Here is a 14,911-nt window from a genome sequence, read left to right on the forward strand (position 1 = left end):
TAAAAAGTAAAATTATACTGCTCATACTAGATTTCAAAGGAGAAATTATTAATTATAGTATTTGTAGGCTTATCTAATATGTACTTTTTAGTTAAGCATATCTGAAGTATTTACTCTACATTTAAAAGAGTACTTTTAAAGAACAAGAAATATTGGGGCAGGCTTAGGATACAGTTCTACATTCCTCAAAGTTGCTGAATCAGCATCAAAAGATGCCTGATAAAGATCCCCATATCGGGAAGCAAGGCTTCGGAATTCTTCCATGGACTGTTTCATCTATAAAGAAGAAAAATATCAATTATGATAAACAAACATGCTATCATTATTGTATAAACAACACAAAACCCAAAACATAAAAAATCTATCCTCAAACAATAAAAAAATCCAAAAAATATTTCAATTCTTTTTCATTTTCATTCCATTCATTTTTATAAACCTTGTTAAATAAAATTAACATAGATGGTAAATGAAACTACAAATGTGCACAAGATTATAATTTATATATGATGTATAGAAACAAAAAACATTGCAGTTTTAGCTTCTTTAAGTTCCACTAAAATAATATAGTTATAAACATCCCAGTTTCTTTCAAATGTACGTCTTTTCTCTCTCCATAAATATGTAGCAATTAGTGAGACATCATCAATCACTTTGCCGTTCTAATAAGACATCAGCCTATTTTTGGCTAGACGGCTGAGTTAAAAAGCATTTGACGTTTAAAGGCTGTGAGTCAAACCACTGATCTTTTAAATTTCAGAGTTTTTCATCTCACAACTAACCTCAAAAACCTCTAAAGTGTAAATAAAAACTCAAAAACCTCTAAAGTGTAAATAAAAACTATGTTGAAAATAAAGTTAAGACATGCCTGATTGGAAATGCGACCACATCTCTGAAGGTCATTCCCTAAGGTCATGGCAATTGTGGTGGCAATCGCAGGTGGGGGGCTTGTCTTTAGGCTATTACAAGTACAGATAAGTTGAGAGAAGGCTTGCAGAAGGTCAATCCTGAGTTTTACAAATTCACACTGAAAACTTAAAGGATTCAAAGGTGTACTGGCAGCCTAGAAAAAAAAAAAGATATATTTAAGACAAAGTAAACATAACAGCAAGATGGTGCAGTACAAAGAATTTGTCATGGTTTGTGCAAAAGAGCAGTAGTTCCAACACTGATGGATAAACACCTACATTATAAGGGAAATGATGTCATATTAGAAAGAAAAACTTACTGCTTTTAGCATCAGCTCTGAAAAACTATGTTCCATCAACATTCAGGTTCCTTACTTCCTACATTCACAAAGACTCCACTAGTTCACCATAGTTGGCTAGTTCACCATCATTAAGATATCATGAGAGATGCTTCAAGGACATCATCCTTCCCCCCAAATTCCCTTATCACCTTCCTACCTTTCTAACCTATAATTCTCATTGCTGAAATCATTAATAGAATTTTTAGAAGTTGGGAGGGAGGAGGGTAGAAGGGCAGAAGAAATATGTTGCTAGACAGCCACTGTTAAAGAAGCACGTTGTCTCACGGCTGCCTTCTTCCACTGCCAGCTCAGACTAATTTTAAAAAGAATTTCTGAGTAGACACTTTATTTATTTAATTTTTGTGAGGAAAATCAGCCCTGTGCTAACATCTGCCAATCCTCCTCTTTTTTTGTTGAGGAAAAGTGGCCCTGGGCTAACATTCGTGCCCATCTTCCTCCACTTTATATGGGACACTGCCACAGCATGGCTTGCCAAGCAGTGCATCGGTGCACACCCGGGATCTGAACCGGCGAACCTCAGGCTGCCACAGCGGAGCTCGTGCACTTAACCGCTTGCGCCACCGGGCCGGCCCCTGAGTAGACACTTTAGAATGCAGAGAGGCCACCAAGGAAGAATAGGTAATAACACACAAATAAGTTTCAGTGAGGACGGAGAGGTGTCAGGGATAAGTCTTGGACAGCAAAGAGTAGCACTAGTTAGGTAGAGGGGGCAAAGAATGCTAAGTCAAGCCAGCGTAGGCAGAAAACTAAGACAACCCTTAACTATTTAGCAACTACACTAGCGGAGAATCTAGCATGGTTCTTTCAACAAAAGGCATACTAAAAAAATGCTATTTTAACACTAAGTGGAGACATAATGAAATTAAGTTTCCTCTCTGACATGATTAGCTTAAAACATGCTGATGCTGTTTCTTAGATACCATCTCACACTATTCTTCAAAGCCAGGCATGTGACTTGGGGTTCCAGAAGTCAGTTACAAGATTATCCATCTGGCCAAGTATCACATATTGACCTGAGTGTAGTTCTCTCTACTTTTAAGTGTCAAATGATAATTCTTATTATTTGGTAGCATTCATATTTTACTCCATGAAATAGTGAGCCACACCCTGTATCCTTTATAAGAACATACACTTACTCCAGTATCCCTCTCAAACTGCAAAGGCCCTTGATGATATATATAAGCTACAGCTATATAAAGCTATATAAGCTACAGGTAATAACTGTACTCGTATATTGAATTCTGTGGTTTTCAAACTTTTGAGATGTTTTGTTCTAATCATGAAACAGCACAGATTAGGATATTAAAGAGACCATTTCAATTGTTTTTAATTTCTTAGAGATGTGATTTGTTCTTATAGGAAGGTAAAATCCCCCCTCCTCTACCCCTTAACCTGCTACTTGCTATTTCTAATTTACTGCTTGTCAGTAACTTTAGAAGGGTTAGGAATACAAGTAGGCGTATAGGATACTGTTAGATAAACACAGTAAAAACCATCTTACCAGACAAAAAACACTGGTAACATTGTCCTAACATGTATTATAAGACTGAAAGAGAAGCAAGATGTAGTTATAATCAGGGAGATGTACTGATACTCTGGATTTATTTCTGAATATTTGATGATATAAGATGGCAACTTTGAAAGTGACTACGCATCTTGGATTATGTTATACGGAAGGAAAGCAATGCTAGATATAGTATGCATGTTCAAAAAGAACACAGAAAAGATAGGTTTGTCATAAAGGTCAAAGACTTTAAGAGGTATTATCACCCATGAAAGACAGAAAATGTGTAAGAAATAAATTTAGACTGTAATGCCAATGAGAAATAAAAGGGATATTATTTATTTTTCTTTAACACTGGGGCTAAAGCTTAAAAGGAGGTTGGGTTCTAAGGTCCACCGGTAAAACAAGACTGTATAAAATCAAACTTACTCCTGAAAATTCCTCAGGAAGGAATTATTTCTACTAAATTCAACATAGTCAGGTGAAGGAACAGCAAACTCAGAGCTCTCTTCTACTGTTCACTCTGGGGTATCAGCTAATTGAGAAGAACTCTTTCTACTATTTCAATTGCTACTTTGCTTCTCCATTATTTATATAGCTATTTTTCTTCCTCATTCTTATTTTTTTCTTTTTTTTGCCTAAACATATAGAGTTAAATCTGTGTTAAACATGCATATAATGCTACTTCACTGAATTTCTGATTTGTAGTACATATTCTGTTTTCTAACTGGATCTAGCTAAAGAAACCAATGTGGCTGAAAAGAAAGCTACCTGACAAGCTCATTTAAAAAAAAAAAAAAAAATATATATATATATATATATATAGTGGTAAAGAACACATAACAACCAAGAGTGAACCGTAATGTAAAGTATGGACTTAAAGCCCCTGGTAGCCACCATTCTACTTTCTGTTTCTGTGAATCTACTTAAATATCACATATAAGTGGAATCATATAGTATTTGTCTTCTTGTGACTGGCTTATTTCACCTAGTATAAGCTCAGTTTTTGAAAGAATAAGCCAAGCTTAAAGCAATGGTAGATTAGATTGTTTTAAACCAGACCTCCTGCTAAGCACAACTGGGAAAACTGAATACAACACTGAGAACATTGATTTGAAAGCATGAAGAGCTACTCAGGCAACAAGGATTTGTGGAGCCGAAAGCATGGAAAGAAAGGAAATCCAAGGAGGTAAGATTGACATTTGGTGACATTTTCCCCCTTGAGATAATTGCTAATTTGAAAGCTGCTCCTGAGAGTCTGAGAAGCTGAGAAGAGCTTTCGGCAGTCTCAAAAGACTAGGAGAAGGGTTGTGGAAAACACTTAGGCTTTTGGCTGTAACCTCAAAGGGCTATACCCTAGGAATCAGGAGAACCCAAAATATACTGGCCCTCACAAGGACTGAAGACTAGCTTTGAGTCAGTTCAATCCTTGATTGGATTAAAGATGGTCTGCCCTTAGCCTAACTGCCTGCCAAAAGCAAAGAAAGATAATTTAAGGCTCTGGATGATGTAATAACTATAATTTTTCATACACATTGTTCAAGACTAAATAAAAAACAACCAAGCATACAAAAAAGACAAAATTCCTCAAACCAAGAGGGAAAAAAAGGTCAAACCATAATAGATCCAGGTAACAGAATATCAGATATAAATTTTAAAATAACTATGATTAATATGTTAAAGAAATTAAATGACAAGACAGAGAATCCTGGCAGAGAAGTAGAAAATATAAAATAGCCAAATGAAAATTCTGGATTTGAAAAAACACAATAAATGAAATTAAGGACTTATTGAATGATTTGACAGCAGATTAGAGACAATGTAAGAGAGAATTACTGAAATGGAAGATAGGTCAAAAGAAAACATTTAGAGCTAAGTATGTAGAGATAAAAAGATGGAAAATGCAGCAGAGAATGTATAAGATATATGAGACACGGTTAAAAGAATTAACATAGGTGCCCTTGGAGTCCCAAATGAGAGAGAAAGGGACAGAAGCAATAGCTGAAGAGATAATGGCCAAATGTTCCCAAACTGATCAAAGTCATCAAGCCATAAATTCAAAAAGCACTATGAACCCCAAAAGGCATTTATACTGATAGTAGTGTAAACTGGAAACCACCATGGGCAACTGTTTGGCAGTATTTATGAAAGCTGAACCTAAGTATATCCTATGACACAACACTACCATCTGGAAGCAATGCACACCTATACTAAAAGATGTGTAGAAGAATGTTCATCGTTGAATTATTCTTAATAGCCCCAACCTGGAAATAATCCAAATATTCTTCAACAATAAACTGGATAAACAGATTGTTATTACAGTCATCCAAATGAATATCACAGAGCAATGAAAATGAACTATTGCAATATGCAATAAAAAACATGAATGAATCATAACAAACATAAAGCTGAACTAAACAAACTAGAATGAAAAGAATAATACTACACGATTCCTTAAATGATGATGAAAATCAAGGCAAGACTAATATATAGATTTAGAAATCAAAATAGTGGATACTTCTGGGGAGATGGGTGAAGGTAGTGATTGGAAGGGAGCTTGAAGTAGGAAAAAATTTCTTAAACAAAACAGAAACCATGAAGGAAGATCAATAACTTAGACTCTATTAAAACTAAGAACTGCTCTTTACCAAAAGATAGAAAGTGGAAAAAAAGCCCCAAATCGTAAGATAATATTTGCAACTCATATAACCTACAAAAGATTAGTATCCAGAACATATAAAAAAACTCTTACAAATCAGTAAGAAAAAGACAAACAACCTAGTAGGAAAATGAGCAAAAAACTTCAATGGGTACTTCACAGAAAAAAACCAAAACACAGCGGCCAAACATGAAACAAATGTTTAACTGTTTCAACAAAATGAAAAGGCAACCTATTTAATGTGAGAAAATATCTGCAAATCATATATTTGATGAGGGGTTAATATCCAAAATACATTAAAACAACTCAATAGCAAAAAACCCAAACAATCCAGGGCCAGCCCGGTGGCATAGCAGTTAAGTTCGTGTGCTCTGCTTCGGCGGCCCAGGGTTTGCATGTTCAGATCCCGGGTGCAGACCGACACACTGCTTGTCAAGCCATGCTGTGGTGGCGTCTCACATAAAGTAGAAGAAGATGGGCACGGATGTTAGCCCAGGGCCAATCTTCCTCAGCAAAAAGAGGAAGATTGGCAATGGATGTTAGCTCACGGCTGATCTTCCTCACACACAGAAAAACCCCCCAAACAATCCAATTAAAAAATGGGCAGAGATCTGAATAGATATTTTTTCAAAGACGACATACAGACGGGTACACGAAAAGAGGCTCAACATCACTAATCTTCAGGGAAATGCAAATCAAACTCACAATGAGATTTCACCTCACACTGTTAGAATGCCTATTACCAGAAAGACAAGAAATAAGTATTGGTGAGAATGTGGAGAAAAGGGAACCCTGTGCACTGCTGGTGGGGATGTAAACTGGTGCAGCCACTATGGAAAACAGTATGCAGTTTCCTCAAAAAATTAAAAATAGAATGACCATATGATCCAGCAATTCTACCTCTGGGTATTTATCCAAAGAAAACAAAAACACTAACTCAAGATGATATATGCACCCCCATGTTCACTGCAGCATTACTTACAATAGCCAAAATATGGAAACAACCTACGGATAAAGAAAATGTGGTATAAATGGAATAGTATTCAGCCATAAAAAAGAACAAAATCTTGCCATTTGTGACTACATGAATGGACCTTGAGGGCATTACGCTAAGTGAAATAAGGCAGACAGAGACAGACAAATACCATAAGATCTCACTTACATGTAGAATGTAAAACAAAAACAAAAACCAAGCTCACAGATACAGAGAACAGATCAGTGGTTGCCAGAGGCGGGGGATGGTGAAATGGGTGGAGGGAGTCAAAAGGTACAAACCTCCAGTTATAAAATAAGTCAGTCATAAGAATGTAATGTACAGCCTGGTGACTAAAGTTAATAATACCATATTGCATATTTGAAAATTGCTAAGAGAATAGATCTTAAAAGTCCTCATTACACACCAAAAATTTTTAACTATGTGTGATGATGGATGTTAACTAGACTTATTGTAGCGATCATTTTACAATATATACAAATATTGAATCATTACGTTGTACACCTGAAACTACTACCATGTTATATGTCAATTATACCTCAATAAAATAAATTTTTTAAAAAAGTTTAATTGTATTAGTATTTTGGGAAATACCCATCAGCACCTCCAGAACATGCCAAGTGAAGGGAAAATGTGGAGCAATAGGAACTCTTATACACTGCTGGGAGGATTGTAAATTTGTAAAACCACTGTGGAAAACCCCCTGGTATAGCTAGTCAATTGATGCACATAACCTATGCAATTCCACTCCTAGGTGGTATCTCAGAATGGCATCTCTTAATAGGGGCAGCAGTGTCTTCGGCATTTCCGGAGATTAATCATCTCTAGTCACTGACCACTAAAGTCAGCAGCAGTCCCCCGTCCCTTCATCACTGTGACAAACAGAAACATCCCCACACACTTCTAAATTGGAGCAGGCGGCAGATACACAGTTCTGACTGAGGTCTACTGCCCTAGAGAGGGGTTTTCAACCTCCATATTCTAGCGACAATTCTTCGTAGAGGGGAATTGTCCTCTGCCTTGCTGGATGTTTAACGGCATCCTTGGCCTCTACCCACTAAATGCCAGTAACACCTTGGCAAGTTGTGATAACCAAAGATGTCTCCAGACATTGCCAAATGTCCCCTGGGGGGTAAAATCATCCCCAGTTGGGAATCACCGTCCTAGAGAAACTTTTACACAGTTTCATCAAAAGATATGTACAAGAATGTTCACAGCAGTACTGTTTATAATAGCAAAAACTGGAAAAATTAAAATTTCCATCAACACTAGAATGGAAAAATAAGTTGAGGTATATTCATATGATACAAGAGTATACATCAGTGAAATTGACCTACAGCTTCATGCAACAAGATGGATGAATCTTAGGGACATAATTTAGATAATCAAGGCAAGTCAAAGAAAGATACATATGATTCCTTTTCATACAAAATTCAAAAACAAGTGACACAAAACAGTACCTTGTTTAGAGTTACAAAAAAGCATGCTAAAATTATTTAAAAAGGCAAGGGAACAGTACACACAAGATTCAGGATGGTGGCTACCTTTGTGGGGTAGGAAAGGGACAAACATGGAGGAGCATGCATGGATTTTAAAGGCAATGGTAATGTCTCATCTCCTAAACTGGATGCTAAGTCTACCTGGATATTTGTTGTATTTTTTAATACACCCTACATAATATATATGTAGATATTATACCTATTCAATATTTAATAAAAACAAAAATAAAAAATAAATTAAAAATCCACCATTGTAGGCAGAATGATAAGATGGTTCCTCTGATACACATCCCCTGGTATCCACACTTTGGGTAATCTCTTCCCTTTGAGTGTGGGCAGAACCTGTAACTTGTTTCTAACTAACGGAATATGGCAAAGGTGATGGATTTTAGGTCCCTAATGAATTGATTTTATACTAATCAAAAGGGAGATTACTCTGAGTGGATCTCTCCTAACAAGGTGAGCCCATTAAAAGAGGGTCTTGAAGGTAAGAGATTCTCTTGCTGGCCTTGAAGCTTCTACAAGATCTACAGCTGTGAGGACATAAATTCCGCTTACAACTACATGAGTTTAGAAGAGGACCCTGAGCCTCCTTGAGCCTCAGACAAGACTGGTCCTGGCTGACACCTTGATTGCAACTTTGTGACAATATGAGCAGAGAACCCAGCTAAGCCATGCCTGGACTTCTGGCTCATGGAAACTGAAATAATAAATGAATGTTGTTTTAAGCCAATAAATTTGCAGTAACTTGGTACACAGCGCAGAAAACTAATACAAACACTTTTTACAACTTTTATTCCTAAGAAGCAAGATAACTCTATCATTAATCACCATGTTGGGAAATCAGACACCCAGTGTTGCCATAGGGTGCCCATTAGCACAGAAGTTTGAACTTCTCCTGCTTAGTTTGGTTGAAGCAGGTAAAAAGCATAATCCTCACAGCTGTACAATCTCAGGTTAGATCATTCATGTGTCAGGGAGTAAAAGGGCAGTCCATACTCATATCTTCTCAGTTAAAAGAACAGAAAGCTACCGTTAAATCCACACTTGTCAATGAACGATTAAAAAAAAAAATCTTTAAAAAGCCCTGATAGTACAGTAGAATCAGAAATGTGGGAAGTTCCAAACGACTGTAAGGATCATACTGCCTTCCCATCTGTACTATTCTCAACTAGAGAATCATTTCCTGATTTTTTGTATTCTCAAAGCATTGCCTGGCACATAGCAAGTATTTACAGTCTGTTGAATAAGAGAACTCCGTTTCGAAAAAAGATGATTTGAGGCCCAATAACCTGTCTTGGGTCACAATGTGTTAATGGCAGAGTGGAGACTAAGACAAGGGCCTTCTGTCTGTCAATCAAGTACTTTCTTCCTATGTCATAATTCAGTCTTTAATTACTGCCAAGACTCATTAAATACACATACCACACAAATCATTACAAGACTATTAAATATTCAACAGGATTTTTCATAATATCAGTTCTATCTGCCTCACTGTTTTGTGAGCCTGTCTGTTTCACAGTTCTCACCATTTATTGTACTGAATGATTAACAATTTTCTGCTCCACATAAACTAGAAAATGAAGTAATTCTACTGACCAGAACCAATAATTGTATCTTTTGATTTTCTGAGGCATTTATTAGCCTGATATAGGCAACAACAATCTTTTCCTAGAATAATCAAGAGGGAAGAATCACAGTAGTCAATGCTACCCTTTAAAATGGAGAGGAGTGATTCCTATATTTCTGTTTTAAAACAGCAGTCCATCAATCCTAGCCAAAAGAAAAAATCATACTTCAAAAGATATGTACCCACAGTAGTCTGAATAGTCTGTCTCTTTTGTGACATCTGTTTATTCTCTGTTCTATTTTGAAGCATTTCTTTTGGGATGGCCCACCATTAAAAATATTTTAGATTATGTGATAAATGTATGTAAATAGGTACCAAAAGTTTTATGGTCCCATCTAAAAATATACAATTTTAAAAGTTTTGTGTGACAATACTTAAAAAATGTTTAATGTTGATTATATAAAGTCTTTATTTGTAAGGGGAAAAAGTCCTTGGATTAATGCAGAAAATGCCAATTTTAGGGAATAGGTTGTTACTTAGGAATATAATTAATTTCAAGGAAACATAAGAAATGTTAAAGGTCTGCCCTCTCTGCAACTCCTTTACTTTTTTGGCAGAAAAAAATGGAAACAGTTAGCTGGCTGACTGTTAATTTGGAATAGGAAGATATCACAGAGGGGTAAAAAGTGGGACAATAGCATCCTTGATAATTTCTTCTTTATCTACAAAGCAAGAACTCTAGTTTCTTAGTGAGTAGCTGCCAGGTATGAGATTGGGGCGGGGTGGTGGTTTACATTTGATGGTGGTATTGGAGTCTTACTAATAGGAGTCTAGAAAGGTAGGATCCTATCTCCCCTTATCCTTTCTGTATGGATTCGGCAATCCTCTTCACACGTGGTACCTGGTACTTGATCAAAACAAAATGATAAACTTGCATCGATCAATAAATGTTAAAAAGTGAGGAGGAGTGAAGGATTTACTTCTCTGTCCTATTTATTACTTTAATATTGCCATATATTTTTATCAGCAGATTTTTCAAGGTAGTTAAAATATGATAACTCAAAAAGAGAAGGGAGACCATTCTCACACAAGTCATCATCACCAAAGGAGAATTCAGAGGACTTACTGTTAAGGAAGCAATCCCTTTGTGGTAGAATTTTAAAGACTCAGCAATGCAAGAAAGTGCTGAACTATAATTCTCCTCCTGCAACCCAGTGAGACACTGTTCTGCATGTGAGAACTCCTTCAAACTATTCAGCCAGAAGTAGAAATGTTCTGAGGCAACCTGAGTCAGCAAACTCTGATAAAGCTCTCTGGCCATGTCATGATTACCCTAAAAAAAAAAGAGGCACATGATGAAGTTCTTACACTTGAATTAGTTGACGTAGCAGCTAAAAGACAAACCCAAACTGTGGCTAAGTTTTAACAATCATTCCTCACATTACATAATCCTTTGAGACTTCAGAGAAAATATGCTGAGCTGCTTTTATGTAACATAATGCCTGAAAATCTTTACTAAAACAGTTCCAAAGACAAAATAAATGGAATTAACTATAACCCAAGTCGAGAATTTTAGTTCAAAACATAGGAAGTATAAATACTTATTACATGTCACTCTGTATGAGCTGTTTAGTGGGGTAGAGGAGCTCCAGCAAGTTCCATCAAGTAATTACTAGGAGGAGAACTGCACCTGCCTCTGGAAATGACTGGGGAGGGACAGTTGTTGGGGGGAATGTAATGTCATTTAATGCCTGCGGGCCAGGGATGCTCCATGGCCTGCAGTGCTTGGATGCTTGGACAGTTGGGTGTAATGAAGAACTGTCCTGTCAATAGTGCTCTTCCTCCCATTTGAGAAACACTGTAAAATGAAAACATGTGCTTCAGTCACCTAGAATAATGCTTCTGAAACTTTGCTCTCTGGACTTATCCTCAAAGGATTTCCATACTATCCAAGTTCTATTGTCTCTTCTCAAACAAAATGAATAAAAACTGTTAGGCTTTCCATGTGGCTGAGAAGGGAACATTTCCCATTTACTGTGGTTATGAGAGTATAGGGCAAAATGAAAGTCGTGCTAACAACCTAGAGCCAGAAAGGGCTCATATTTTTGGAATTCCTGTGGAACTTCCCATAACAACATATATACCATGCTTATATGAGAAAAGTTAAAAATAGGTCCTTTCCTTCATCATCTTTCAATCCCATAAGTAAAAAGTACTTCCATCTTTATTTTCAGTTTTGATGAGGAGTAACAATCATACAATCTAAGGTTTGTAATGTGCCATTTTCACCAACCCAGTTCACACCGAAGGATAATACATACCATTCTGGATGCCTGTCTGGCAATTCGGTATACAGTCCACCCATTGGAGACACTTTCAAGCTGCTGCTTAATTACTGCCTTTACTTCAGCAGACAGTGCTTTCTGACTGGCCACAAAAATCACAGTGGCCAAACTCACCTAAGATTGAGCAAGAAGTAAGAAAATCAAGAAAACCATATAATTCTATCCAGTGTCATAGATAACTTTACCCAAAAGGGAGAAAAACTAATAAGAGCCCATCAAAAAAGAACAAAGTTTGTTTTCTTTTTACATTTATTAATTTTTCACTTTGAAGTCATTAATTTATTCCATTGCTGAGAGCATTGTTTATAATAGCAAATAATTAGAAACAATGTCCATAAATATGGATAAATAAATTATGATATAATCACACAATGAAATACTACACAGCAGTGAAATGGATAAAGTGGAGGTACACTTATCAATATAGATGATTCACAAAACATGCAAAATGCAAAAGATTACATGTAGTATGATAACATTTATATAACTAAAAATATGCAAAATAATACTGCATATTACTTAGGATATATACTAAGGCAGTAAATGTATATAACAACATGCATGGGAATGATAAACACCAAATTCAGGATAAGTAGTTATCTCTGGGAGAAGGAGTAAGATACTTTCAGGGAGGTACACGGGGAGATACAATGCAACGGTATTGGTAATATTTTTTTCTTAAGCTAGGTGATGGATGCCAAGAGTTTTCATTATATTATTCCTGACATTTTTTGAATATTATGTTTCATAATTTAAAATTGCCTTAAACTAGTACAAACAAAAAAGGGATAAAGAATATTAGTTGAAAATGCTGATTCAATAAAAAATAAACTTGCCTAACTGCTTCTTAGTATTCCAAAGCCAATACATACAAAGACCTATACATATTGTGATAACTGAATGATGTCATTCCCATGACCACTGCCACCTGATCATCAGGGCAACCTTTCCTGATAGCAAATGAGATGGTGGCAATGTTTTACATAATGCCCCCCGGAGGATTAAATATAAAACAGGCTTGAGTAAGTAATTTCATTACGCTTTTTCCCAAGCCCTAAATTCAGATGATCACAAACAACACAGAGTGGCCAATTTAAGACTTATACCTAATTTATGCCTATTTAGAATGTAGCCTATTCTCAGCCCTGGAGAACTTTCAACTAAACAGTATTATATAACTTCCATGCCTTCTATTTCTTTCTAAGCATGTTCATCTCCCAACCCTAGGACTATACCAAAACCTAAATTGGATCCTAAACAGCTAGAGGTCCTGGATTGGAAAAGAAGAATTTGGGCTAATTTGTGGTCACTGTTATCATTAGGTCTTTCACTTATATTTTTGGAAGTACAAAACAGGGTTTAGTTCATTATTTATTTGCTTCGTATAAGAAAGAAAAAAAATTCATTTTCATTTTGTTCTTTGTACTAAAACAAAAACATCAGATTGAAGACTTTGGCTACACTAAGTTGACTTGACAGGGCTTAGGAAGAAAGCAGTTTTAGATCTGAACTAAATAGGGCTTTCTAAATCACAAGTGGAAATAGTAAAAAAGCTCATGGTTCCAATTCTATTTTGACTTCGAAACGCTCTTGGTCTTAGATAATTATTTTAACTTGTTTGTTTTGCTTTTTAAGTAAAGTCAAACAGTAATGTTGACTCCTTAAAGTAATTCCAACTAAACCAGATCCTATTCATCTACAGCAGATTCAAAAAGTGGCTCTTTACCAGAAGTTCTTGTTGTTTGTCTGTGGCTGATCGGCCGATCACCTTGTAGAGCTCCATGAGGTCACCAAGCATTCCATCACCCAGCACCGGCAGCTGCATGGCAATGGCAGCCAGGCAATGGCACATCAGGATCCGGGCAGCATCCTGAGCACTGTGCAACTGAGTCAACAAGGTCTCAACCACTGACTGGCTAAGATGGGGCCTACCCTTGGCCAACTTCACCATACAATTCAGAGCAATCTGCACAATGAATAGAAAATGGACCAGTTACAATTTAAAGGTATTAAGTGAAGTTTCAAAGAAAAGAACTTTGTACAAGTTATTAGGAAAGATTTTCTGTAGGCATAACATTTTTATTCATAAGAAACACATGACATATTGAATCCCATATTAGGATCTGCAAAGTGTACCATGTTCAAAACTAAAATAATGTCAGGAGTGTACATTAACCACTCATTTCAATCTAAGACTATTAAAATAAAAGACCTAAGGTGAAAATCAAAAGGAATAATGCTGAAGAGGCAAAATATATGCCAACTGAGTGTCACCATTACTGCACTTTCATTATTTTTCAAGAACTGCTTCTAAAGAGTAATTGTAAACTTACCTATGCCAGTATCTCCTAGGATGCTAATAAAAATAGATTCCTGCCCCTACCCATCCCAAACTTAATGGATTAACTTTTGTTTTTTTTTTTTTGGGTGTTTGGATTACTGAGAGTTTTCAGTTTAAAAAAGGTGCCCTAGGTGACTCTTAAGCACACTGAAGTGGGGAAGAGGCTTCTAATTTCCTCTCTTATTTCTCAACTCTAATCTAAAAACCAACTGGCTTTAGACTTTCTATTCAGGCCAGTTAATGGCATCACTAATATCCCAACCACCCAAAGTAGAACCCCAGAAGTCCTCTCACTTTTACATAGGCAACTGATAGCTAAATCTAGTCATTTCCACTTTTGTCAAGTCTCTAACATCTGCCTCTTTAGCTCCTTCCCATTCTCGCTACCACAAGACAAATCTCTCCCTACTAATTCTTTATTTCTTTAAAGGTTTTTTTTTTTGTGTGTGTGAGGAAGATCAGCCCTGAGCTAACATCTATGCCAATCCTCCTCTTTTTGCTGAGGAAGACCGGCCCTGAGCTAACATCTATTGCTAATCCTCCTCCTCTTTTTTTTTTCCCCTTTTTCTCCCAAAGTCCCAGTAGATAGTTGCATGTCACAGCTGCACATCCTTCTAGTTGCTGTATGTGGGACGCCACCTCAGCATGGCTGGACAATCGGTGCGTCAGTGCATGCCCGGGATCCGAACCCGGGCCGCCAGTAGCGCAGCGCAGCGCACGCACTTAACCACT

General features: G+C 36.6%; 1 protein-coding gene across 3 annotated transcripts in view; it reads right to left on the bottom strand.

Annotated features, from left to right (window-relative positions):
* INTS7 (integrator complex subunit 7) overlaps positions 1 to 14,911 on the bottom strand; it is a 340,989-nt gene that overhangs the window by 269,154 nt on the left and 56,924 nt on the right. For all 3 annotated transcript variants that reach the window (XR_009219849.1, XM_058539794.1, XM_058539795.1), the window contains 5 exons: positions 13,565 to 13,804; positions 11,815 to 11,952; positions 10,620 to 10,826; positions 866 to 1,060; positions 173 to 276 (listed from right to left, as the gene is read on the bottom strand). Coding sequence is in view for 2 of the 3 variants with exons in the window: in XM_058539794.1 (XP_058395777.1) it covers positions 173 to 276; positions 866 to 1,060; positions 10,620 to 10,826; positions 11,815 to 11,952; positions 13,565 to 13,804 (884 nt within the window). In the remaining variant the exon portion in view is untranslated. The remainder of the gene's footprint in view (positions 1 to 172; positions 277 to 865; positions 1,061 to 10,619; positions 10,827 to 11,814; positions 11,953 to 13,564; positions 13,805 to 14,911) is intronic.

This window comes from Diceros bicornis, chromosome 4 (assembly GCF_020826845.1).
Source record: "Diceros bicornis minor isolate mBicDic1 chromosome 4, mDicBic1.mat.cur, whole genome shotgun sequence".
In the NCBI taxonomy this organism is placed as follows: Eukaryota; Metazoa; Chordata; class Mammalia; order Perissodactyla; family Rhinocerotidae; genus Diceros; species Diceros bicornis.